The following is a 27,583-nucleotide window of genomic DNA, read 5'->3' on the forward strand; positions in this document are numbered from 1 at the left end:
TTTGTTTCACATTATAATTGGCTAGAAAATTTATAGAAAACTTTGAATTAACTGTTCTGTACTTCACAATTTTGCCTGATACACTATTCAAGAAATGTAGCAAATTAAAACTGGGAGGTAAATCTCCACACCAGTTTCTCATCCTAGATCATCACAATCCCTTAAAAAAATGAAAAAAAAAATTATACAATTGATTTTGGTTAATTGGCTATCAGTTAATCGGGACAGGTGCTTATTTGGGACACTCTTAAAGAACAAAAACTGATCGAGAAAATAGATGAGATTCCCTTTGTTTATATGGGACACTATGTGCTTAATTGGGACATTTCAGTCTCTCCAGGTCTGAAATAGTTTTCGCACAGTTAATCAAAATAAACTGTTGCCGATTAGTTTCTAACATTAGACAGTACACCGTACTTAGAACGAATGGTTTTTCAATAGTTTTTAAACAGTTTTTAAATTCTTTTCCTCTAGTTTTATTTCAGTGGCATCCTTCAGGTGGTCCCAAAAGCCACTGGCGTGGCACGGTAGTTTTGTACTTTCGAAGTCAATCCTGTGGCTGTTGCAAATGTAGTGTTCTGCATCCGCTGATTTCTCCGGATAACCCAAATGGATATACCTCCTGTGCTCCTTGATGTGTGTTTCCACTGTGCGTCCCATCTGGCTGATGTATGCTACTTTGCATTCAAGGAATCCTGTAAATGCCAGTCGTCCTGAATCCCAGCTGTGACTCGACCTTCTTTATGGGTTTGTGGATGGTATTAATCCAGTATTTCTCCAGGATCCTGGTGATCCTTTCAGAAACCATGGAAATGTAGGGAAGGCAGGCGGTGGCGATGTGTTCCACCTTGTTGTTAGTTTCCTGGTTTTTCTATTGGCCCAATTTATTTCTTTCACCTTGCAGCCATCCTGTGGGAACATCGTGCGTAATCGTCTATTTCCTTGTGGAGACTGTCCAGGTCTGATATAGTTTTTGCACAGTTAATCAAAGTAGAAAAAACTGCTCTATGTTGGGAGGCGTGATGGTTGCTGTTATTGTTGAGGTATAAGTCCATGTGATTGGGTTTCCAATAGACACCATGTCTGAGGCTACCGTCCAGTTTCCGTCATATTAGAATGTCCAGGAATGGGAGGCAGCCATTCTTCTCCATCTCTATCGGAAATTGAGTGTTTAGATGTATGCTGTTCAGATGATCATGGAACTGTTGGAGTGCCTGGAGTCCATGAAGCCATGCCACAAAGTTGTCATTCATGTTATCTGAAGAAGCATTTGGGATGTAAGGACAATGAACTCAGAGCTCCCGCCTCAGAGTCCCCCATGTAGAAACAAGCAATAGCTAGCAATAAGGGCCATTCCGGAGAAATCGGCAGTAGCAGAGCATTGCATTTGCAATGGTCATTGAATTGACTTTGGCAAGAACTATCGTGCCACGCCAATGGCTTTTGGGACCGCCTGGTGAAGGAAGCAGTTGAAATAAAACTAGAGGAAGATAATTTTAACAAAGATGAAGGTCTCACTCTAAGTAAGAACTGAAATTTGATTGTAAACAAGGTAGGATAACGGAAACCTGATTGGATTTCTGGAGGGATGGACAATGGGAGTATAAATACCACTGGACTAGACATGCCCAGGCATCATCTGTAATGAAAATGACAGAGTTTGTCATGGAAACAACAGTTAAAATTGATACCTGTACCGGGCTGGAAGCCCGAGAAGAGTTTATTTGTCATATATGCCAGAAAAACACGAGATCCTTTTTCAGTTTTTAAATTGCAGGAAATTTGGGGGTATCGACAATCATATTGAATGTTACAATGAAAATTAAGATTCAGTGGATGCAACTATGAAAACACTGTATGAAGGTAGTCCATTACTGTATCTGCACTAGGTGTCCGCACAGGTTTTGTTCATTTAGTCAATCTAAAGAAGACTGCAGCATACACCGGATGAATTCCTCTGTCAATAACTATTAGGAACTAATAATACACCATTTTGTTACTGTAGAGGTATTATTAGTGTTCTGATTTGTTCCGTATTTCAATTAAGTGCCTAATTTCCTAGTCAGTTAAACAGTAGTTTGTCTTTATTTTTTATACTCCTTTAACTCTCTCCATGAAACTTCGGTTAATTGAAGCAGCCACTTAAATGGATCTAAATGAACTGGTCCCGATGTGACCCAATTAACCAGATTCCACTGTAAAAAGGCTCTGAGGTTCTTTTCCTGTCCCACCCCATTACTTGTAACGTTAGTTCCAACAATTGGCCCAGTTGTCATAGGAATCTCTCAATAAACAAAATGGTAAATTTGTGTTCCTGTGCCCTACCATCACAGTTAAATAAAACGTGACATTTTAGCAGAGGAGTATTTCCAAGGAGGACGTTCAATTCAGATAGTGGGTTATCTGTGCTTTTCTCTGTATTCTTTTGGAAATTGTTTGGGTCTGGTTCATGTGTTGTAGGATTCTGTTCAGTAAAGTCTTCAGAGAACTGCCTTTCCTCTAGTGCAAGTATTTTGGTTTCAAAGCTCCCAGTGCCTCTTTCACAGGGACATTCTACAGAAGATTACCAAGTAAACTTCCAAGTAAGATTTTCTGCTGTGAATTATCTTCATAATACTTCAATTGATGAACAATTCCTGTAATCATCTGCTGCTCTTCAAGAACAGTCGAGCAGGCACTGGGGGCCAAATGACTCTTGCTTCTACTTAGGTTTATTGACACAAATTTAAGTAATCTTTTCATCCCTAAACTATATATCTTCTCTATAATTCTGTACATTTATATTGACAGATGCCCCTGACGTACCACACTGTTCCAGCATCAATAGTCAATCAGGATTCCTTGGGAACGGCTACTATCATTTATGAACAAGGTAAATAAGTCTGACAGAATCCTGTTTTACTTTTGAAGATGTAAAAAGCAGATGTTGACACTGAAAACCTTTTTTGATGTGAGCCATGTGTAGAGCAACAATTTCAATTGGCATAGTGCTGTTAATGTGTAAACATTTGCTAAGACATCTTGTAGCAGAGTAATCCAACACTGGAATGAAGCTAAAAAAAAAAATGGGTTTCACAGTGCATTTCGGGAATGTATATGCTTTGTGAGTGTATCCCAGTAGGTGGAACCGGAATTTACTGGAGTGCAAACCTAAACACATAGGAACAGAATGAACCACTCAGCCCATCATTTCTCCTCCACCATTCCATCATGGCTGATTTCTTATCCCTTTCATTCCCACTCTCCTGCCTTTTCCACGTAACCTTTGACAGCCTGACTAACCATGAACCTATCAACCTCTGCTTTAAATATACTAAGTGACTTGGCCTCCACAGCCATCCTTGGCAGTTAATTCCACAGATTCACCACCCTCTGGCTGCAGAAATTCCTCCTCATCTGTGCCAAATGGATGTTCCTCTATTCTGAATCTGTGCCCCCTGGTCCGAGACTCGCCTGCTATAGGAAATGGCTTCTCCACATCCGCTCTGTCTAGGCCTTTGGAATGGATAGGTTTCAATGAGAAGTATGGCCAGTGTGCAAGGAGTTCTTGGAGGAATTGAAGATGAGATTATGAAAGGGATGGAGTAAAGATGCTGGGAGTGGAAAAGGGTAATTTAAACTCTGCTCTTTAATCGACCTACAACCAAGTAATGTCAGCAACTATATTACAATAAGATTGACTGCAATTCTGTTGGGCTCATTTAAATGGAAAATGCAAAATCGACAACAGATCAGACACGTTCTTTAAAGCACGCACATTTTGTATGTGAATGGATAAGACTCAGTCAATGAGTGTTGACTGCTCAATTCCTGTTTTTCCCCCCTCACTGGTTGTTGAGATTTATTTAACTTCCAAAACCTTTCCCTTTAGAATCTACATGCAGATTCAGTGTCTTTGTAGTGTGTAGGTTCCTACTTGCAATTTATCTGGTAACTGTCCAGTCTTTGTCCCTTCATTGATAACTGTGTAGTAGATGAATTTGGATGCGATCTTTCATTTGTCAGGTACAAGTGAATCATCGGAGATTGCAGCACAAAATGCCTTGGACCTCTTGCTGAACATGAGTACACCAAGAGAGCTTGTTACAAATTCACTACAGGTACAGAACTCTGAGATTGTTGTTTCAATGTATTGTGTGTCATTTTAAAATTGTTTGATCTAAAGACCAGTCAACCATTACATCCAGAAATGTTGCCTGACCTGCTTAGTTTTTGCAGCTTTTTAAAAAAAATATTTCTTTGAGCATTGCTTATTGAAAATTTTCACACGTCCTGAGACATCAGTCATCTTTGCATAGGCTTGGACTTTCATTGCCTGTTTTTTTAAAATTTTAAGTTAACTTCAAGTGAATGAAGAGAGCAAGTCCAAGGGGATCTGCAGCACACGTTGTTTGAACACAAGTCATGGCGCAATCAACTACGGCTGGGTCGCCTGTGTTTGGGTGCCTGATGTTGAAAGACCCAATGCACCCGCGTTACATCACTGATGATGTGTTCAGAGCATCCTGAGATGTATTCTGCAAAAATAACATGCCTTTTTAGATTTTTTAAATTGAGTCATTACTCATGGGGATGATAAGTGCTGACTCCTATTAGTGTTTAAATAATACAATAATACTGGAAGATAGACTATCTCTGAAATGGTCCAATTTCAGCATTCTTTTTTGTAAAATGCTGAGATTTTTCATAGTAATTCAACCTTTCGCTTAAAATATTTCCATAAGGGTGAGAGGAGTACTGTGACACCATCTGCAGAGCTCCAGTGTGCCCCCAGCATGAAACTGGTGGGAGAAGCATCATTAATAATCGATATGAAATGTTTTTCCCAGAGTGTGTTCAATTATTATGTCACTCTGTTGTTGCCAAGCAGTGCTGAGGATATTCACGTAACCTTTGGTTATGTTCATGTGCTTCACTCAGGTAGCAGTATTCAAATCAGACAATGCAGTCCAAGACCAGCCCTCACAAGAATCTCAAGACCAAGAGGAGGAGCAGTTGACCATGTCACCCCAACACAAAATCGTTGCACTTCATGTGGGTGAACACGGTGAGACTGTGGTCCAGGAGATGTATGAAGCTACAACCATTGACAGCTCTGGAATCCCACAGGTCACCATTAGCCCTTACACCAATGGCACAGAATACAATATTGTCACACCGGGAAGTGAGGAGATGCAACACACCACAGTGTACAGGTGAACATCAACAGAACGTCAAAACCCACTTGCATATTTAATTGCTTTTTCTATCTTTCAAAGTAGATCTAATTGCACGTACAAAATTGTATAATCAACAATATTGTTTTACCTTCCTTCTAATACAGAGAGAAAATATACTTTTTGCTTTGAATACTTTTGCAAAAATGTATTCAGCACAACAGATTTAGACTTCATGAACAACACTCTCAAAATGCTGGAGGAAATCAACAGGCCAGACAGCATCTATGGAAAAGAGTAAATGGTTGATGTTTCGGGTTGAGACCCTTCATCGGGAGATCCATCCTCATTCCTCCAGCATTTTGTGTGTTTGGATTTCCAGCATCTGCAGATCTTCTCCTGTTTGTGGTTAGACTTCCATGAGGCCTGGGTTAAATTCCAAGGGATCTTAGTAATATACCCGGTGTGGTCTTCTGCACAGCACTCTGTAATATGTGACTTTTTTTTTGAGCTATTGTCACCTTCCTGTCATCTTGAACTAGTCAGGCTGTTCTCCTCTGCCCTCTCTATTAACAAAGTGGTTTTGCCCACAAACTGCCGTTCACTCAAAATTTATTTTATTTTATTCTTTTTTTTACACATTCTCTGTAAATTCTAGACATTCTTGTGCGTGAAATCCCCGATGATCAGATGTTTCTGAGTTACTCAAACCACCCTGTCTGGCAGCAAAAATCATTCCAGTCATCTTTTTTTGACTTTTCTTCCCCTTTCTGATGTTTGGTCCGATCAACAACTGAACCATTTGACCATGTCTGCATGTTTTTATGCACAGAGTTTTGCCACATGATTGGCTAATTAGATATTTGCATTAATGAGCATGTGTATCTAATAAAGTGATCACTGAGTATATAGCAGATTTCAATCATTACTGTTTATTTATATTTAGTATAATGTACTGTATAGTCATCAAAGGTCTTACCGTTAAAGGAGTGGCTGTCGTCATCAGATTTCAATGGACAACCGAAGAAGACAACTTTCTGTTACAGAAACAATCAATGTTTCATTTAAAATTAAATGTTTCCAGGCCACTGAGTACAGCATATTGTGTTTTTTATTTCATCTAATGAAATCTTTTTGAGTCAATTGAAAAATAACATCTTGCAGTGTCCCTGTTATCTCAAAGATGGGTTTATTATTTTATTCATAAGTACTTGTGTGCATAGGTGCAGAGAAAATTTTACTTCAGCATCACTTTCACATAGTTTATCTTGTGAATGCAGCTTATACGATGCTAAGTGCATTCTTTATAAGAAAGAATGTAATTTGAACAAGTCCATTTTAATGCACAGTGATTAAAGTAATCATACTGTAGTGATTAGGGCTGGTTGCTTCAAGATCTTTTTCAGGTGGCAATGAATAACTTGATTCCCATTTTATACTATACAAGTAAAATTCCTACTGAGGATGCTATGATGGATTTCTATTTTGTAAAGTAGTGCATTTCTTAATTTTCATGATTTATGCTGAACATGATTCACTTTAAAACTAGGAGGGTGTTGTTGAAATTACAAAATATCAACTGTGAATTTAATGGTGATGCAATATTTCTGTGGTATGTTTCCTTTGTGAATCCAATTTAGCTGCTATAATTAATTTTGTACTTCCTCCTCAGTGGCTCTACTGGCAATGGAGATGTGGCTCACACTGTGTTAGTCAGTGGTGATGAGTTAAAACAACACCAGGGTCGCTTTATCATGACGACAAACCTGCAGGGCAACCAGTTTCAGCAGATTGAGGTATGTGGTTCAGAAGTCTGTTCTCTGTTTTTCTGTGCTCTCCAGGATATGACAGTGCATTGGTCACATTACTGGATGAATGGACACAGGAGTGAGTTTTACAAACCTGAATTTGGAGTTATCAACCAGAAAGGGCCTTGCAACTGTCAATGTATTGTAACTATCTAAAATTGTTCGTTAATGTCTGAAGGAAATCTGCTATCCTCCTTCATCTAGCCACCGACATTCTTGAGAGTATCCAAGCAAGCTTCTTAACAAAAATCTCAACAGAATGCGCAGATATTGGAGCTGTTCCATCCAAACTGCCGACAAATGCTTTCCCTGTACTATTCATACCCCGAGCACATAATTTTAACAAACGGCCTAATAGCATGAGTAGTGTTTGAGGGAGAATATTTGTAATTTCTTTTAAAAGCAAATAATACTTGGAAAAAATCATTGTCATGGGATAGGAGAAGCATCACTTTTTCGAAAAGGTGAAGACCTGCTACACTTCGTAGCGTTACTTCAGTGAATCGCAACCACAGTGCCTGTGTCACATCTGGTTCCATTCCTTGCACTGACCGGTGATTTCAGACCTGTCTGAGGGGATACCAAGTTTAAATGTTCTAGTTTTCTTCCTTAATTTCCCAGTTTGCAGGTAACATCACATCTCCACAAGTTGATTCAAACCTGCAGTCATCAATGAAGAAGTTCTCCTGTAAAATATGCACAGCATCATTTCATGGCCGAGCGGAGATGGAGAGCCACAAGAGAGCACACGCAGGCGAACATGGCTTCAAATGTCTTGATTGTAACTTTGCAGCCAGCACATGGCCAGAAGTTCGTGTAAGGTTATTTTTAAATTCCTGTCCTGTTCGGGTTATTTTTATTATCTAGGCACTTAGGCTTTCATCAGTAGTCTGTAAACTGGGACAATTGGCATTTTACCTTATTTTACATTTTAGCTCATATACATCTCAGTTTTGTTAATTCAGAATTAAACAGAATCATTGACTTAAAACAACAAAAGCTGCTAGCTTGCACTTTCTAAGAACAATCTTGTTGATCTCGTTTCCTGACACTCCCCAAAAATTCTGCAGTTTTTTTTTCTGCATTTCGAGTACTTTTTCTAATCCTTTCATGAAAACCATATCTGCATCTCTGTTCATCATCCATGCAGACCATTCGTTCTGCATTTTACCAACTTGTGTGAAAACAATTTCTCATGGTTCTTTAGATAATTAAATCTCTACCCTCTGCTTCTCAATCTTTCCACTGTTGGAAAGGTGTTCTCATTTTGACATTAGGGATTTTGATCACCTTTTAACAAATATCATCTCAATCTGTTCTGAAGAGTACAACTAGCCTTTTGAATCTAATCCACATTATTCAAATGAATTGACTCTGACTATTAGTAAATGATTTTGGCACCTTGCTTAGTCCCTTTAAAATTACAAATCTGTGTGACAATGAATCATGGTTCTAATGTGCCCATCGCTGAAGGCTTGCAGACCTTCATCTTCGAAAGGTGATGCCTCAAAAAGGTGGTGTCCATTACTAAGGACCCCCAGCACCCAGGACATGCCCTTTTCTCATTGCTACCATCAGGGAGGAGATCCAAGAGCCTGAAGACACACACTCAATGTATTAGAGACAGCTTTACCTTCATCAGAGTTCTGAATGGACAATGAACCAACCCATAAATAGTACCTAACTTTTTCTCTCTTTTTGGGCTACTTATTTAATATGTGTCTGTAGTGTTTATGTATTGCGCTGTACTGCTGTTGCAAAACAACAAATTTCACAACATATGCAGTGATATTAAATCTGATTCTGACCTTTAAATAGATTGACCCGATCACAGGTGGCACTACCCTTGGATGCTCCAATGTAGAGAGATATGAAGATCAAATGTGGCAAATGCACCTTTTGTGGTTTCAGCCTATTAGCGGCTCATTCACTTTAAACACTTGCCCAAGGTTTGCATATGATGTTATAACAGTGTGAACTGAGCAAGAATCAGATTTATTATCACTGACATATAATTTGTTGTTTTGAAGTTAAAATATGAAATATTTTAATAATAAATGGTTCAAAAGGAGAGCAAGATCATGAGGTAGTGTTAATGTGTTCATGGACCATTCAGAAATTGAGAAAAGCTGTTCCTAAAATGTTGAGTGTGCATCTTCAGGCTCATGTACCTCCTTCCAGATGTTAGCAATGAGAAGAGGGCATATCCTGAATAGTGAGAGTCCTTAATGCTGGATGCAGCTTGATTGAGGCACGAGTTTTTGAGGATGTGCTTGATGTTGAGGAAGCTTGTGTCCATGATGGTGCTGGTTGAGTCTACAGCTCAATGCACCTTTTCTCAAACCTGTGTATTGGAGCCTACATACCAAGTGCTGATGGAACCACCCAGGATGCTCGTCACTGCATTTATAGAACTGTGCAAGTGTCTGGTGATGTGCCATATCTCAAGCTCCTAATGAAGTATAGCTGTTGGCATATCTTCGTAACTCTGTCAATGTGTTGAGCCCAGCATAGATTCTTTGAGCTGATGACATCTAGGAGCTTGAAGCTGCTTGCGCTTTTTACTGCTGCCCCCTCGATATGGATTGATGTGTGTGCGTTTGTACTGACTGTATTGTGAATGTATTCCCCCAGTAAAAGAGGAACCCTTCTTGCCTGCAGGATCATATGTTGCAGCATTCCAACTTAAGACCTCACAAATGTAACCAGTGTAGCTTTGCATCCAAGAACAAGAAAGATCTTCGACGACATCTACTCACACATACAAATGAGAAGCCTTTTGCCTGCGATATTTGTGGACAGAGGTGAAACTTTTATCTTGTACTTCGCACCTTTCAAAGCAAAGAATTATTTCTTTAAAATCACAGTGGAGGATGTAAGCCTTTGTCTAAATTCCATAGGAGGTTAGGCAGTTAGCTGACTTTTACTATAATGTACATTTTGCTCTGTTTATTGGTATCAATCAACAGAATATTAGAAAATTATTGCCAAAAAGCTGTTAAGTCCAGTATTTCTCTGCTTCATGAATGTGAACTTCTAGCTCATCCCCTTTTCCCGTCAACTGTCTTGCTCTTTAAGCTATCTTTTAACGGCAAAAATTCTACCATTACATAATCATAGGCATTATGTGTATCCCATATAATTATGAAATGTTTGTTCAAATAGCCTTGTCAGTGTTTCCCATTACCCTATTCCCTCACTGCAACTTTCTTGGAATTGCACATTGCCTATTTTTAGGACTTTCTCCAGTTTTGGTCCAGCTAGTTCAAGCTTTATGGCCAATTGTGTGTGGACTTAAACATAGCCCCTTGGATGACTTGGAAGATTTGTCCCATTCTCTCCTTGTCTTTTTTTTTCTGAACTTGATAAATGCAGCCTTAAATTAGTATGATATACTTAATAAATATTTTTGTTTCCAAAATTAATGATTTTTATCCCCTTGCTTTCACATTTTAATTTAGTATCAAAGCCTACATCGAAGACTTTATAGTTTACCCCTTCTAGTATTGCTTCACTGTCAGCTAAGATTTCTACTCTCTTATCCTGAGAAATCTGGCACAAGTGGTGGGGTGACGTGGCATATCTTGCTTTGCCCTGTTCACTAATGCTCAGGGATGTCTGTGTTGAGAAATCAGTTGATCAGAGATTGCATCAATATTCATGTTGCCAGTTGTTAATGTTCTATAATACCAATATAATTCTACTGAATATCATCTGTATCACAGGTTTATTATCACTTACATATATCATGAAATTTGTTTTGTGGCTGCAATACTGTGTAAGACATAAAAATTACTAAAGTAACAAAAAACAGTGCAAAGGAGGAATAGCAAGGTGGCGCTGATGGTCTGTTCAGAGATCTTGTGTATAATTCCCCTCAAAATTTGTGTTCAATTTAATGATTTCTATCTTGTAATTTCTTTGTATTTCGCAACAACAAAAATTGAAGGTTTAACCGAAATGGCCACCTGAAGTTTCACATGGAGCGACTGCACAGCTCGGACTCTCAGAAGAAGCCTCGGCAGCAACATGTCATTCTTAATAGTGACGATGAAGCTATCGGTGAGTAGCAAGCCACTGGGGAGTCTTCTTAAGAACCTAAACTACTGAAAGAGTTTTCACTTGGATAATAAGTCACAGAAAAGGTGGTGATTTAAGGCTCTGAACACAGTGCTCATGACTGGTTGCTTACTTTTAAGCTACTGTTGAGCGTGAGCTAGAATCTGTGTTGGTAGATTGACCATAAGGCATGGAGCAGAGGAAGGCCATTTGTCTGCTCTACCATTCCATCATGGCTGATTTACTATCTCTCCCTCTTTCTTTCTCTCTCTTAACCCAATTCTCCTGCCCTTACTAATAATGAACCTACCAATTTAATGCATTGACATGCTTATCATCATTCCGTTACTCTGGCTGGAACGGTTCTGATGCCATGGTGTTGCTTGTGCAGAAGGAATGAGGGAAGTGGTTAAAGGATGTGGTCAGATTGTGTGTGAAAGGCAGAAAGGGGAGGACACTTTTAAATCACTAGAATCTTGTACATGAGATGAGGGAAATTGGATTCTGAGGACAGTAAAATGTGAATGTACTGTCATCCTGCATTATCATTGATCATCTGCTGGTTGATCATTGGGCACATGGTGGCCAAGCTCAAGAGTATCATAACCACATCTGCACCCACCTGGTTGCCCCACCCTTGTGCCTGCTGCTCCAGTTTGGGGTTCCACGATAAACAAAGGAAAAGTACTGTAGGGTATATGTCCAGACTCGGTTTTCTATTCCATGGTGCAAATGTTAATGTCTTCCCAAGATGATAAACTAATTAGTGACAAACTACTGTCTGCAACAGGCAGTTAGCAGAAGGAGCTAAATGCTGAAAAACCTCTGATCTGTACATAGTTTACTGAATCAAGCAGGTACCCACTGTGCTGGTGTAACTGATGTATGTCTGTCTAAAGCAATCATTTCTCTTTCATTTTGTTGTGCACTGTTTCTTCTTTACCTTTTATAAATACATAAGGACAAGGTGGCTTCTAGTCTATAAGATAGCCATTCATCAAACTCAACCTCCCTTTCACACCATCTCTGATTATTTTGTATGACTCATGCAATGGCCAAAAAGGATTACCCTCTGGTGCTTTATACAAGTGATCTATATTGAATTTTTGATAACATTATATCACGTTTCTAATCTTGGGAGCAGATCAAATTCGGTACAATCTACTAGAGACATGGCTGAGACCAGCTTCCTCATACACATATCTAAATGTAATGTTGTGACTTCTCACTGTGAGCCGTCCTGCTCTGCTCTCTTCCAGATATTGTTCTGGGTTTTCAGTTTTGATTTTTAGAAGCTTGGATAGTGTTTAAAAGGGCTTAGCTGGCTCAGTGAGTCCTCTGCTAACTGAGGAAAATTGTTCGTATCCACTGTGTAGCTCTGCAGACAGATGATGCTGTCATTTCATCAGATCGATTCCAGGCCTTGGCCCAGGACCATATCATTGTTGCCCAGGAGCAGTCTATTTCTGACCAGGTAGGTGCTGAGTTTATAATCCTGAGACTAGCGTGAGTGGGCTGAGGTAAACTCAATATCAAACTGCTCTGTGGTTTCTCTACAACGTTCGTTATTGTTTTCTTCTTTCCTCCTCTACCAACCCCTGCTGCCAACCACAAATTTAGGATGAGACAACGTATATACAACACATAACGTCTGACGGACAAACCGTTCAACATTTAGTGACAGGAGATAACCAGGTAATTGTGAGTTTTTGAATTAGTACCTATTGAATAGTTTACCCACTTCTACCTAATGAACTGTTAATTTTTAATCTGTTTACTCTTGGGTTAAGTCATATTTAAATTGTCTCTAAATATTTGTCAACATTGTAATAAAGTAGTAAAAAGATTCTTAATTTTACAAATAAAAGTTGAATGTAATCTGAATTTAATGCTTGTATGTCAATGGAATTTAAGGAAGAATAAGATTAGCTTTATTTGTCACGTGTACATTGAAACAGAGAAATGCATCATTTGCATCAAATCAGCGAGGATCATGCCAGGGCAGCAATGCTTCTGGCATCGACATGGCCCACAACTTATAACCATAACTCTAACAGTACGTCTTTGAAAGGTGGGAGGAAACCGGAGCACCCGAAGGAGACCCATGCAGTCATGGGGAGAACATACAAACTCCTACAGACAGTGGTGGGAATTGAACCCCTATCAGAGATTGCTGGCCTTGTAAAGCTGTGCCACCATACCGGCCCGTACACAAACTTACAAATATACCTGATGCTCCATGAATGTGAGTGTGGGAGAGTCAGCAAAGTGAGAATTTGTCCCATTTAATGTCCTAGTAATTATACTAGTTGCTGTCCATAAAGCAATAGAGCACAGTACAGGCCCTTTGGCCCATGATGTGCTGACCGTTATAACCTACTCCATGATCCTAGCCCTTCCTTCCTACACAGCCCATAACCCTCCATTTTTCTTAAGTCCATATGCATTGAGTCTCTTAAATGTACCTATTGAATCAGCCAAAGGGTAAGATTAAGAATCCAAAGTATATTATTCATTATTGAGGATTTTTAGGTTGTGAAGAAAGAACCAAAAGTATTGTTAATAAATTTGCCAATGACACAAAAATGGATGGGACTGTGTGTTCTAAAAAGGACAAAAGCGGTTTTACAAAGGTCTACAGATGATGGGATAAGCGAAGGGGCAAGGAATTTTTAAATGTGTGATAATGTAAGAAAATGGCAAACTCTTGATTTTTAGCAAAAAAAGATTAACAAAAAGTGTATGACCCAAATAGTGGGAGACTAGAGGCCAGAGTGATATGGGTACCCTGGTGCAATGGATCAAGTGAGACAATGTAGCCAGAGCAAGTAATGAGGGCAGCCAACAGAATACTATTGTTTATTGCTGGAGGAACCAAAGACTTCAGTTGCACAGGAGATTTGGTGAGGCTACATCAGGATTATATAGAGTAGTAGTCTTTGTAAAGGAAGGATGTAAGTGCATTGGTAGCAGGTCAGAGGCAGTTTAATGGAGTACTATCTCCTACGAGTTGGGGAGAAGTGGAGTTCAGAAGAGCAAAGGGGAACTTGAATGAGATATGTAATGTCCAAAGGAGATTTAACACAGTTGTTATGGAGAAAATGCTTTCTACTGCTGAAAAATCTGAAAAATCATGTTCATTAAAATGAATGGATGGCTTACTTAAGGCAGATGAGTTTTTTTTTAAAACTGATGTGAGCTTGTTTTTGATGCGCAAGGGGGTTGTGGGGGAGCAGGATTCAGATTGGTAGAGCAGAGTGCAGAATTGTAACAATCAGATGAGTGTTGGGCTGATCATTTTAGTTCATCCCCGCAAACTTTTTCCATGGATCAGGCAATTTTAGATTTGGCAAGTGTGCTGTGGGGCAAATACTGAAACATGGCTGATCCACTCTATGAAGTAAAGGGCTCTGAAAAGTTTTGTGTTAATGGACGGTTATTGACAAATGTTGTTAATTACCTATATTGCTCATCTGGCCATGAAGGATAGTATTAGAGACTTCTTGTTTAGAAGGTTGAGCTATTTCAATATTTAATTTAGGAGGGAGATGAGTTGACCTGCGGCTGTATGTACAAGTGTGGAAAGAGAACTTGAGAGAAGATTGCAAGATATGATTTTGTGCTTAAAATATTGGCATTATCATCGCAATAGAAAATTGAATGAGATATGAAAAGTTTGAAATTTTACTTGTTTATAATTATGACCCTCAATCCTGCATGAACCAGCAACAGAGGGAAGATATTGGTGCAATACTTAACTTCATGGATGTTCAGTAAGACATTGGATGGCCCTCAAAGTATTTATTTCCAACAAAGCTCTGGAATTTATATTCTAAATTTGGCATTAAATAATTTGTATAAATGAATATGACCTTCAACCATTTTAGAAACATAGAAAACATACAGCCCAATACAAGCCCTTCGGCCTACAAAGCTTTGCCGAACATGTCCTTACCTTAGAACTACCTAGGCTTACCCACAGCCCTCTATTTTTCTAAGCTCCATGTATTCATCCAGAAGTCTCCTAAATGACCCTATCGTTTCCGCTTCCACTGCCGCCACCGGCAGCCCATTCCACGCACTTACCACTCTCTGCGTTTATTTTAAAAAAAACCTTACCCCTGACATCTCCTCTGTACCTACTTCCCAGCACCTTAAAACTCTGCCCTCTTGTGCTTGCCATTTCAGCCCTGGGGAAGAAGCCTCTGACTATCTACATGATCAATGCCTCTCATTATCTTGTATACCTCTATCAGGTCACCTCTCATCCTCCTCTGTTCAAAGGAGAAAAGGACAAGTTCACTTAACCTATCCTCATAAGGCACGCTTCCCAGTCCAGGCAACATCCTTGTAAATCTCCTCTGCACCCTTTCTATGGTTTCCACATCCTCCCTGTAGTGAGGCGACCAGATCTGAGCACAGTAGTACAAGTGGGGTCTGACCAGGGCCCTATATAGCTGCAACATAACCTCTCAGCTCTTAAAATCAGTCCCACGGTTGATGAAAGCCAATGCACTGTATGCTTTCTTAACCACAGAGTCACCTGCATAGCAGCTTTGAATGTCCTATGGACTCGGATCCCAAGATCCCTCTGATCCTCCACACTGCCAAGAGCCTTGCCATTAATGCTATATTTTACCATCATATTTGACCTACCAAAATGAACCACCTCACACTTATCTGGGTTGAACTCCATCTGCCACTTCTCAGCCCAGTTTTGCATCCTATCAATATCCCACTGTAGCTTCTGACAGCCCTCCACACTATCCACAACATCCCCAACTTTTGTGACATCAACAAATTTACTAACCCATCCTTCCACTTCCTCATTCAGGTCATTTATAAAACTCACAAAGAGTCGGGGTCCCAGAACAGATCCCTGAGGCACACCACTGGTCACCGACCTCCATGCAGAATATGACCCATCTACAACCACTCTTTGCCTTCTGTGGGCAAACCAGTTCTGGATCCACAAAGCAATGTCCCCTTGGATTCCATGCCTCCTTACTTTCTCAATAAGCCTTGCATGGGTTACCTTATCAAATGCCTTGCTAAAATCCATATACACTACATCTATGGCTCTACCTTCATCAATATGTTTAGTCACATCCTCAAAAAATTCATTCAGGCTCGTAAGGCATGACCTGCCTTTGACAAAACCATGCTGACTATTCCTAATCATATTATGCCTCTCAGGATCTTCTCCATCAATTTACCAACCACTGAAGTAAGACTCACTGGTCTATAATTTCCTGGGCTATCCCCACTCCCTTCCTTGAATAAGGGAACAACATCCGCAACCCTCCAATCCTCCGGAACCTCTCCCGTCCTCATTGATAATGCAAAGATCATCACCAGAGGCTCAGCAATCTCTTCCCTTGCTTCCCACAGTAGCCTGGGGTACATTCCGTCTGGTCCTGGTGACTTATCCAAGTTGATGCTTTCCAAAAGCTCCAGCACATCCTCTTCCTTAATATCTACATGCTCAAACTTTTCAGTCCGCTGCAAGTCATTCCTACAATCACCAAGGTCCTTTTCCGTTGTGAATACTGAAGCAAAGTATTCATTAAGTACCTTTGCTATCTCCTCCGATTCCATACACACTTTTCCACTGTCACACTTGATTGGTCCTTTTCTCTCACGTCTTATCCTCTAGCTCTTCACATACTTGTAGAATGTCTTGGGCTTTTCCTTAATCCTGTCCGCCAAGGCCTTCTCATGGCCCCTTCTGGCTCTCCTAATTTCATTCTTAAGCTCCTTGCTGCTAGCCTTATAATCTTCCAGATTCACATCATTACTTAGTTTTTTGAACCTTTCATAAGCTATTCTTTTCTTCTTGACTAGATTTACAACAGCCTTTGTACACCACCATTCCTGTACCCTACCATCCTTTCCCTGTCTCATTGGAACATATCTACGCAGAACCCCATGCAAATATCCCATTAACATCTGCCACATTTCTTCTATACGTTTCCCTGAGAACATCTGTTTCCAATTTATGCTTCCAAGTTCCTGCCTGATAGCCTCATATTTCCCCTTATTCCAATTAAATGTTTCCCTAACTTGTCAGTTCCTATCCCTCTCCAATGCTATGGTAAAGGAGGTAGTTGTGATCACTATCTCCAAAATGCTCTCCCACTGAGAGACCCGACACCTGACTGGGTTCATCTCCCAATACCAGATCAAGTACAGTGCTGCAAGTTTCCATACAAACTTTAAAAGTAAGATTCAGAGTTCAAATTTGTATTCATTCCAATTCGGGTAATCTTCTATTTGAATGAGGTAAATGGATATAGTTTTCATTGATTTCTGTTCTATTCCTAAACCTGTTGATATTTTTTTCCTTTCTGAAGGTGCAATACATAATTTCACAGGAAGGTGTACAGCATCTTGTTCCACAGGAGTACGTGGTTGTCCCTGATGGCCACCATATTCAGGTGGGTGCCAATGTATTAAGATGCAAACTTATCGGAAACTGGCATATAGGAGCAACACCAAAATGTATGCAAGAATGGGACACAGATTTATCTGCCATGCTACAGTGGAAATCCATTGGCTGTGAAGCACTTTGTTGAAGTTGTGAATACCATCTTTTGCTCCCTCAAAGGAATGAAAAGCATCTGTTTGACTTTCCAAAATACGTAGATACTATATCCTTATACTTACTAGGATTTAATTCTATCTACCAACACTCTGCCCGACTTTCCACCTAATTATATCATGCTTTTGCCTTGGACAACCTCCCTTGTTATCCACATCACCACCCACTGTCATGGCGTCCACAAACTTAACTACATTCGCATCCAAGTTATTAATGTATCAGATTATTAGAATCAGGTTTAATATTACCGGCGTATATTGTGAAATTTGTTAACTTTATGGCAGCAGTACAATGAAATATATGATAAATAAACAGAGAGAGAAAACTGAATCACAGTAAGTGTGTGTGTCTCTCTCTCTCTCTCTCTCTCTCTCTCTCTATATATATATATATATATATATATATATCTCTCTATATATATATATATATCTCTATATATATATATATCTCTATATATATATATATCTCTATATATATATATATATCTCTATATATATATATATATATCTATATATATATATATATATATATATCTCTATATATATATATATATCTCTATATATATATATATCTCTATATATATATATATCTCTATATATATATATATCTCTATATATATATATATCTATATATATATCTATATATATATCTATATATATATCTATATATATATATCTATATATATCTATATATATCTATATATATATCTATATATATATATCTCTATATCTATATATCTATCTCTATATCTATATATCTATCTCTATATCTATATATCTATATCTATATCTATATATATATATCTATATCTATATATATATATATATCTCTATATATCTATATATATATATATATATCTCTCTATATCTCTCTCTCTCTCTCTCTCTCTCTCTCTATATATATATATATATATATATATATATATATATATTATGTTAAACTAAGTAGTGCAAATAAACACACACAAAATTAGTGAAGTAATAAGCTCTGGCCAAGTATTCATTAGATTAGGAGAACACTCAGTCCTCTTTTATCGTCATTTAGAAATGCAAAAATACGTGCATTAAGAAATGATACAATGTTCCTCTGGAGTGATATCTCCTACCAGCCTATTCCCCATAGCCCTTAATTCCCCTACTATGCAAAAATCTATCCAACCTTGTCTTAAATATATTTACTGAAGTAGCCTCCACTGCTTCGCCACTCTCTGGGAAAAGCAGTTCCTTATCATCTCTGTCCTAAGTCTACTCCCTCGAATCTTGAGGCTATGTCTCCTAGTTCTAGTCTCACCTACTAGTGGAAGCAACTTTCCTGCCCCTTTCATAATTTTATGTTTCTATAAGATCTCCTCTTACTCTTCTGAATTCCAGTGAGTCCAGTCCCAGGCGACTCAATCTCTCCTCATAGTCTAATCCCCTCATCTCTGGAATCAACTTGGTGAATCTCTTCTGCACCACCTCCAAAGCCAGTATCCTTTCTCAAGTAAGGAGACCAGAACTGCACACAGTACTCCAGGTATCCTGTACAGTTGCAGTATAACTTCCCTGCTCTTAAATTCAATCCCTCTAGCAATGAAGGCCAACGTTCTATTTGCCGCCTTGATAGCCTGCTGCACCTGCAAACCGACCTTTTGCAATTATTGCACAAGCATTCCCAAATCACTCAACTAACTGGTATATCTTGCTCTGATAAGCCCTTTTGTCACCACCTAAAATTCTGCCAACAATGGTTGTGTCATCAACAAATTTATAGGTGGCAATTGAGATATGGCAAGCCACACAGTCTAGAGTGTAGAAGGAGAAGAGCAGTGGGCTAAGCACACATCCCTGTGGTGTGCCAGTGTTGACTGTCAGCGAGGTGGTGATGTTACTACTAATCCACACAGATTGTGGCCTTTTGGTTAGGAAGTAGAGGCCAGTTGCAGGAGGAGGTACAGAGGCCTAAGTTCTGTACCCTTTTGATCAGCACTGTAGGAATGATGGTGTTAAATGCTGAGCTATAGTCGATAAACATCATGCTGACATGGGTATTTGCATTGTCCAGGTAATTCAGGACCGCGTGGAAAGCTATTGAGATCGTGTCTGCTGTAGACCTATTGTGGCAATAGGCAAATTGCAGTGGGTCTAGGTCCTTTCTGAGACGGGTGTTGATTCTGGCCATGACCAACTCTAAGCATTTCATCATAATGTATATCACTAAATGCAAGGGTCCTAGTACCAATCCTTGAAATATTCCCACTGGTCACAGACTCCCAATCAAAAAAAGTATCCTCTCACCATGACCCTCTGCCTCCCATCACCAAACCAGTTTTGGATCCAGTTAGTCAGTTTGCCTTGGATTCCATATGCCTTAACCCTTTGGACCAGCCATTTGACATGAGACTTGATCAACTCTTTAACTAAAGTCTTATGTATAAAACATCTGCAGCTTCTCCTTCTGCTTCAGTAATGTTTGACCTGCATTTCTTCTGCTTCCTCACCATTTTGTTTCCTACTTTACCAAGTAAAGTATATCGACAATTCTATTGCATTGAAAATATATTGACAATTCTATTGCATTGAAAGACTACTTTAGAAAGGTGAATCCTTGCTATTGGGGATGCTGCAGGCAGTATAGCATTCTATACCAGTGCTTTTACACACATAATTTATTGCAGTTATTCTTAATTTATTCTTAACTCGGCTGGAATCACATTTCAACATCAACTCCCCAGGACAAGACTATTGAACTCCCCTAGTTTTGGGCTGGTTACACATTTTTAATTTTACTCATTCCACCATTGATAGTCATGCCTGCAGTAATCAAGATCTTTGATTTAAGGAATTTTGTAACTTTTGCCTTTCAAGGTACTACATTAAACTACATTTGATCTAGCATCCAGTCACCTATTATCTTGTCATTTCTTCAAGCCCGTGACTTGTAGAATTGACTAAGCTGGGAGTGTTGTAAGCAATAATGTTTTCCAGTTGTAGGTAAATAGTAGCTCACTAATGTATTGGTGTTTTCTGCAGGTTCAAGATGGTCAAATCCACCACATACAATATGAATCAGATCCACAGATACAACAGGTCTTGGAGGGACAGCAGGTACAGTTCTTGTGAAAAGCAACTCATTTAGAAATTAAGCTATTAATAAAGTAGATGGCACAATGATTTTAAATCAAAGGGTTACATAAACCTATTCATAATTGGTTACTGTTGACAGCAGGAAAGTGCATTGCGTGTTGACAAAGTTCATGCTCCAGAACCAGGCATTAGTAGTTCAATGAGTAATGATGCCAGGTTGACTTATAATGAGTGCTTAACGTGCACTGAAAATGTTAATCTTTAGAACACAAGTTAGTTGACATCTCCACTGAAAAGATAAAAGTACATCTTGGTGTTTCAGTCCCTGTAGCCAAAGGACCAGACCATGCTGACCAGAAGGGAAACCACTGACGCTCAACCCTTCCCACTGAAACAGGTCCCACAACACTTTCAGTGCTACTCCATGTGGGGTCAGGGAGTGAAGTCCTTGCTTGCTGGGCGCGTGTCTCTCTCCGAACCTACACAGGGCTGGTATCTGACCAGAGATCCCATTCACTTGTCCCACAAAGCAGCAATACTTTAATGTCATTATTTTGTTAAAATTATTTTTGAAATATGTACATCAACTTGATGTATTCAAAATCAATTTTATTTTCATGTGCATAAGAAGGTATATGCAAAGGTCGATGGAAAAACTTGCTTCAGCGTCACAGGCACAGAGCTTCAGAGTAGCAGCGTTCACAAGAAATACATCATTTTCTTTTACTAGAATGAACAGAATTAACAAAGTTCATTTTAATGCAAGGCTCTCTTTCCAGATTTGCAGTCAGTAAAAATTCTGTTGGTCTTGTTCATGTAGAGCATCTTGCAGTGCTTCCTGTGCTTAGAAACACCTAATTTTAAAGTCTCAACCCTCCATTGGATAAAATATGGAACTTCTGCCCTCTCAATGATTTTTTTTAAAAATATTCTTGGGAGTCAGGGATGTACAACATCAAAACAGGCCTTTAGGCCCACAACATTCATAGCAATCTACATTAATCCCATTTCACAATCCTTGGACAGTAGCATTCTATGCCTAGCTGATTTAAGTTCTCCTTTGGATAACTCATCAGTGACTCTGCTTCCATACACTCTCTGGCAGTGTATTCCAGGTCGAATCCCATCTTATGAGGAGGTTGCTGGGACTAATGGGCCTGATTTATAGGGAGAGTTTGGCCAGGCTAGCTGTTCGTTCCTCAGAATGAAGAATAAAAGGTGATCTTATAGAATTGTTTACAATTGAGAGTAAGAGGCATAGAGAAAGTGGATGTTAACAGTCTTCTCCAGGGAAATGGAATCCAAAACTAGGGGGGCAAAGATCAGGGATGAGAGGGGATAGATTTAAGAGACCTCTGGGCAACGTTTTCCACCCAGTATCCGGATTGAACTGCCAGAAGATGTTGCAGCGGGTACCATTTAAGAGGCACTTGGATAGGTGCATGGAGGGTAGTGCTTAAAGGGATATAGGACAAGCTGAGTGGACAACACGGTCAGCATGAACTGGTTGGGCTGAAGGGCTTGTATCTGTGCAGTTTTTCTGAGTCTGACTCTGATATACCAGTGTTCCAAATGAGAGGGAAATAACCATAACAAATTCCTACACTGATTGTCCTTGATGGTCACTGACCTCTCTCTTTCTGTACCTCTGGGGTGACTAGCTGACTAAACTACTGCCTACCAGATCACCTGCATCTCAGATACTCCATAGAGAGTCCATCTGTAGCTAGGTCAGTCTTCATAGAGTGGATGGAGCTGCAGTTGAACATCAGCGAGGACATCAAGAACCTTTTAAGAACCTACCTGCTGCAGGAGGAGCATTCCCTAGCTTCCATATCTTTTACCCCAGTCTCTTCATGTTGAAGCAACCAGTTTCTATGTTTGCTTGATCACTTCAGCATCTTTACATGGTGTTGTGTTATTAAGATTGCAGTGAGCCACGATGGACAGATCCAGTATGTGCCGATCACCGACCGACAGGCGGAACTGGAGGCCGCTGCACACTCGGCAGTGACAGGTAAAGCAACCTCTTTCCCCCACTTCTGGTGTGAATGGAAAATTGTGGCTAGTTCTATCAGAAGTCCATTAACCTGTTCTTCCCTCCAAGCTGCCGTTGTCTGAGTATTTCTAGCACTTGTACCTGGTAGCCATGCCTAATGCCACAAATGAGCACACCCCAATCCAACCTCAGCCTCAATCCCCTTGAGGAGCTTTGTAATGAATTCAGCACCTGAAACAATGTTTAATGCCCTTTCGACTGGCTTCACTCCTAAGTTTGTGGAGAATGTCAGGCACCCCCGCCCCCCCGAATGCTCTCCTCCCACACTCACTGAGTCCACATGGCATCACATATATTCTTACGTAGGACAGCACTGGTCTGGGCATTGGTCTCACAATGTTGTACTAATTTATAGTAAGTAGCCTCTTCCAACAAGGGGTGATTGATAAATTTGTGGCCTAAGGTAGAAGGAGATGAGTTATTAACTTCAAACTTTCTGCATTATCACTCAGAGTTGAACTGCACATGCATATAACAAGAGTGTCTTGGACCTCCAGGTGGTCCACAGCGGGCTGATTGATAAGTTTCTGGCCTTGGGTAGAAGGAGATGAGTTATACAGCTCTTACATGCACATGCAGTTCAATTCTGAGTGAAAATGCAGACAGTTTGAAGTTAATAACTCATCTCCTACCTTAGGCCACAGACTTATCTATCACTCCTGCTGTGGACCACTTTCTGGAGATCCAAGACACCGACTTCTACAAAGAAGGGATCTGTATGCTCCACGACCGCTGGACTAAGTGTGTAAATGTTGGAAAATTAAATGTGCTAGGTTTTCTAAAACTGACTCCTTCTACCTTAGGCCACAAACTTATCAATCACCCCTCATATGTAGCGTCCACACACTTGCATTCCAGTTCTGGATCAAAACATTCAATTCGTCAAGAATCCCATCTTTACCTTCTGAATCAGCCCAACATGAGAGACCTTATCAAATGCCTTACTAAAATCTAGGTAGAAAACGTTCACTGCCTTGCCCTTCCTTTGGCACTTCCTCAAAAAACTCAGCTGAGCACCAGCATGCAGGATTTCCCAGTGGCCAACCATTTAAATTCCAATCCCCATTCCCATTCCAACATGTCGGTCTACGACCTCCTTTACTGCCACGATGAGGCCACTCTCAGGCTGGAGGCACATCACCTCATTCTGTCTGGATAGCTTCCAACTTGATGGCATGAACATCGATTTCTCTAACTTCTGGTAACTTTTCACTCCTCCCCACTCTCTTCATCCGTTCCCCTTTCTGCTCCCCTCTTGCCTCTTTTCCTCACCTACCTATCCCCTCCCTCTGGTGTCCTCCCATCCCTTTCTCCATGCACCACTTTCCTGTCCTAGATTCCTCCTTCAGCCCTTTATCTTTCTCACCTATCACATCCCAGTTTTGTACAGCCACACTCACTGGCAATCATTCCCTCCCCACCCCACTGAGTCCTGATGCGCAATCTCAGTCCAGGGCATCAACTTGCACCTTCTGCCTCCACGACTGCTGCCTGACCCAGTGATCAGTTTTGTTCACTTTACAAATACAGCAGGGGTTTCTGCACTTTGTTTTCATTTTTGCTCGTGTATACAGTTTCCAACTGAATTGCTTTCGTGGTTTTCCTTGTGCTCCATTGCCTATATTTTTTTTCTTTACAAACACTTTAATTGTTTCTTGAATATTTTCCCTATCTGCTTTTCTTGTAGCTTATCAATGAATCCATTTCCTTCTATAGTAATATTTAGTATTTGCTGCTAACTCTTTAACATTTATTCTTTTTATCCTGGTACTTAAAACCCTTAACATGGGCCTAGATTTTATGACAAGAGTTCCATTCCAGCATGTAATCAAAGCCTATGATGAAGTTTGCATTCTGATTTTCAGATTCAATTTGCTGGGTTCAGTGCAACCATGCCAGTAATCAAATATTGCAGTGAATGGAAATTTCACTGCTCAAAGTACCTTTGTTAAATAAGACATTAAATCAAGACTCCATCTGCTGCTCCAAGTGGAAAAAAATGCCATGTTGTATGCTTTATTTTAAATACATTAGTGAATTCTCCTAGTCTTTTGACCAATATTTATCCCACCAACATAACCACCAAAATCAGACTATTTAATGTCACCACTACTTGTGAAAGCTTGTCATTCAGGAATTGCTGCTTGTCTTCTACTTTAGCAATGACTACAATTAACGTTAACTAATGGAAACAGCCAACATAACATCTTCCTTTCTCACATTTTTAGGCCATTTTCCCCAGCCCCCGCTCTGGAACTTTCTTTGTTCCTCTTGGATACAAAGAAAAACACAGTCATTAGCAGTATATCTTCATGGGTTCTATTGAAGGCATTGATGCTTTCTTTCTTCAGATTGTGTATATGTTATATTTAAATGGCTCCATATTCAGAATGTACAGAACTCGCCTTTTGGAAAAATTTGCAGGTATGTTGCCAGGACCTGTGGACCTGAGTTATTGGGAAAGGTTGAATACGTTAGGACTCCTTGGAGAGTAGGAGAATGAGGGGAGATTTGTTAGAAAATTATGAGGGGTATAAATAGGATAAATGCAAGCAGGCTTTTTCCACTGAGGTGGGAGAGACTAGCATTAGAGGTTAAGGGTGAAAGGTGAAATGTTTAAGGGGAATCTGAGGGGAGCTTCTTCACTCAGAGGGTGTTGAGTGTGCGGACAAGCCAGCAGAAGTGGTGCATGTAGGTTTTGTTTCTCTTAAATGGCGAAACTTGGATAGGTACACGGATGGAAGAGGTATGAAGGGCTCCGGTCCAGGTCCAGGTCAATGGGACCAAGCAGATTAATAGTTTGCCATGGACTAGATGAGCTGAAGGGTCTGTTTCTGTGCTGGAGTGCTCTGACTCTACAGCTTTAAATTTATTAAAAGCAGAAAATCATCAGAATTAGTAACAGTCAGCTGATTTTATAGTGTTTCCAAGTGTCTCCTGTTGTAACTGTATTCATTTGGCCATTGTCATTTGACTTTCTGAATATTAAATATTAACGAATTTGCAAAGCAGCATTTTTTGAGAAGAAAGATATGTTGATTTTAACACTTAAAATTAGCTTTTAAAGTTGTCTTCTGCAAATCCTTGTAAAGTGTGGAAGGTAAGCTGCTATATCCCTTTCCTCCTCAGCTGTAGCAGATGCCGCCATGGCTCAGGTCCAAGGGATCTACACCACTGAGGCTACCGAGGAACAAATCCAGCAACTTCAGCAGCAGGCAATCCAGTACGAGATGGCTCATGCAGAGGTCATTACGTATTCTGAAGACTAATACACTGCAGAAGGAGCAGATGAAGACTCGAGCACTTTTGTTTTTGAGCAAGAGATGGGAGAAAGTGAGGCCAGGAGATGGGGGAGAAAACAAAATGACGTACTTTTACTGCCTTTAACAATGACTTGGTTTGCTCCTCAAATTGTCCTCACCAGTTTTTGCATGCAGTGAACAAATGAAAAGTTGATTTGTACATCTCACTTCCAACCATCGACCTCATCCTTTCCTTGTCTACAGGGCCTTTGCAGATTGGTCAATGGTTAGACCAATGCATAAAACTTGGTACTGAATCTTTGCAAAAAGCCTGAAATGCAAATTTTAAAGTTTATTAAAAGGTTTAGCACAGTGTTTAAAATGGACTGATGAACCTGTGTGTTTATAAAAGAAAATCTAAGAATTCCAAGCTTCCACCTCGAGAAATCACACAGATCTATACATATATTTAATGTATGTGTATAAAGAATATATACAAAATATTATGTACAGATTATAGAATGCCTGCAGGTGAATGACAATGTGAAGATCTAGTCGAGGAATTCAGTTGCTTGATCATTGTATTATTTGTCATTGCTTCTTGTTTTCCATTTTAATATATAACAGATGCTCAATTTAAAAATAACTTGCCATTGTAGCAGTCTATTGTGATGTGAATATTGTTTCCAAGATGGAAGGACAAACGTGTTCATGCTGTTTAGTCTCTTGTTTTATTTGCAGGAACTTATAATTGTAAGAATGCACTCACACGATCCAATTTTATTTTTTGGAGTGATGATTACTGAAAACCTGCAACATCGATTAGCCCATAAACACCTTAAAAGTCCAGCTTCAAACACAGCTGAATGCTGCAAGAGATTTAATAAGTGCTGTAAATCTTGAGAAACACATACAAAATGGAGGAATTCGGCAGGTTAAGCATTAGGGAGAGAAAAGTTGACTCTGATTTCCTCCATCGATACTGCCTAACCTGCTGAGATCCTCCAGCATAGCACACTACTGGCTTGGGTGATTTCAACAGGGCAGCTATTGATTCCTTGTGGTGGGGGGAAAAATGTGAAATAAAATTTGGTACCAATAATAAACTCAACATAGAAATCTCACATGGGAAAACTTTCAATAAGTAAGTGTGCAGAGACTCTAAAGCCTTACATGCTGGTGCTGGAAAGCCAGAGCTCTGCCCAACGGCCAATCTGGACATCAAGGGTTTTGAGAGAAATGACTTGAATCAGGTCCACTGCTCAAGTACAAAAGGCAGCAGCAAGTTGACAACAAAGAAGGAGCTTTGACCAGCAACCAGGGATTGATTGGCAAGGGTAAATCAAAGGAAGGCAGTGGCAACTGTAGCGGCTGTAGTCAGAGTGGTGATCTTGAGGCTTTAGTCAAGAGAGTCTTCAGTCAGAAAAACTAAAGGAAAGAAAAGCCTGAGGCTATGTTTTTTCCTTCTCTTCTTCATATCTGCTGAACTAGGATAATAGAGATGCCAGGCAGGATAGTTGAATGCTTCCCTTGCAGGATGTGGGAAGGCAGGGAGACCTTCAGTGACCCTGCTGACTACAACTGCAAGAAGTG

At 39.8% G+C, this 27,583-nt stretch overlaps 1 protein-coding gene across 2 annotated transcripts in view; it reads left to right on the forward strand.

The window, feature by feature from the left end:
* znf335 (zinc finger protein 335) overlaps nt 1-27,130 on the forward strand; it is a 69,840-nt gene extending 42,710 nt beyond the window's left edge. The window contains exons 16-28 of one of the 2 annotated variants that reach the window (XM_063041511.1): nt 2,791-2,872; nt 4,006-4,100; nt 4,921-5,195; nt 6,829-6,952; nt 7,586-7,780; nt 9,626-9,768; nt 10,914-11,026; nt 12,400-12,497; nt 12,644-12,718; nt 17,377-17,460; nt 20,636-20,710; nt 22,616-22,706; nt 25,878-27,130. In XM_063041511.1, coding sequence (XP_062897581.1) covers nt 2,791-2,872; nt 4,006-4,100; nt 4,921-5,195; nt 6,829-6,952; nt 7,586-7,780; nt 9,626-9,768; nt 10,914-11,026; nt 12,400-12,497; nt 12,644-12,718; nt 17,377-17,460; nt 20,636-20,710; nt 22,616-22,706; nt 25,878-26,017 — 1,590 coding nt within the window. In that variant the 3' untranslated portion in view covers nt 26,018-27,130. The remainder of the gene's footprint in view (nt 1-2,790; nt 2,873-4,005; nt 4,101-4,920; nt 5,196-6,828; nt 6,953-7,585; nt 7,781-9,625; nt 9,769-10,913; nt 11,027-12,399; nt 12,498-12,643; nt 12,719-17,376; nt 17,461-20,635; nt 20,711-22,615; nt 22,707-25,877) is intronic. The other variant, XM_063041510.1, reaches the window with a different exon arrangement.
* Nucleotides 27,131-27,583: the final 453 nt, after the last annotated feature.

The sequence above is a fragment of the Mobula hypostoma genome, chromosome 2, assembly GCF_963921235.1.
Source record: "Mobula hypostoma chromosome 2, sMobHyp1.1, whole genome shotgun sequence".
In the NCBI taxonomy this organism is placed as follows: domain Eukaryota; kingdom Metazoa; phylum Chordata; class Chondrichthyes; order Myliobatiformes; family Myliobatidae; genus Mobula; species Mobula hypostoma.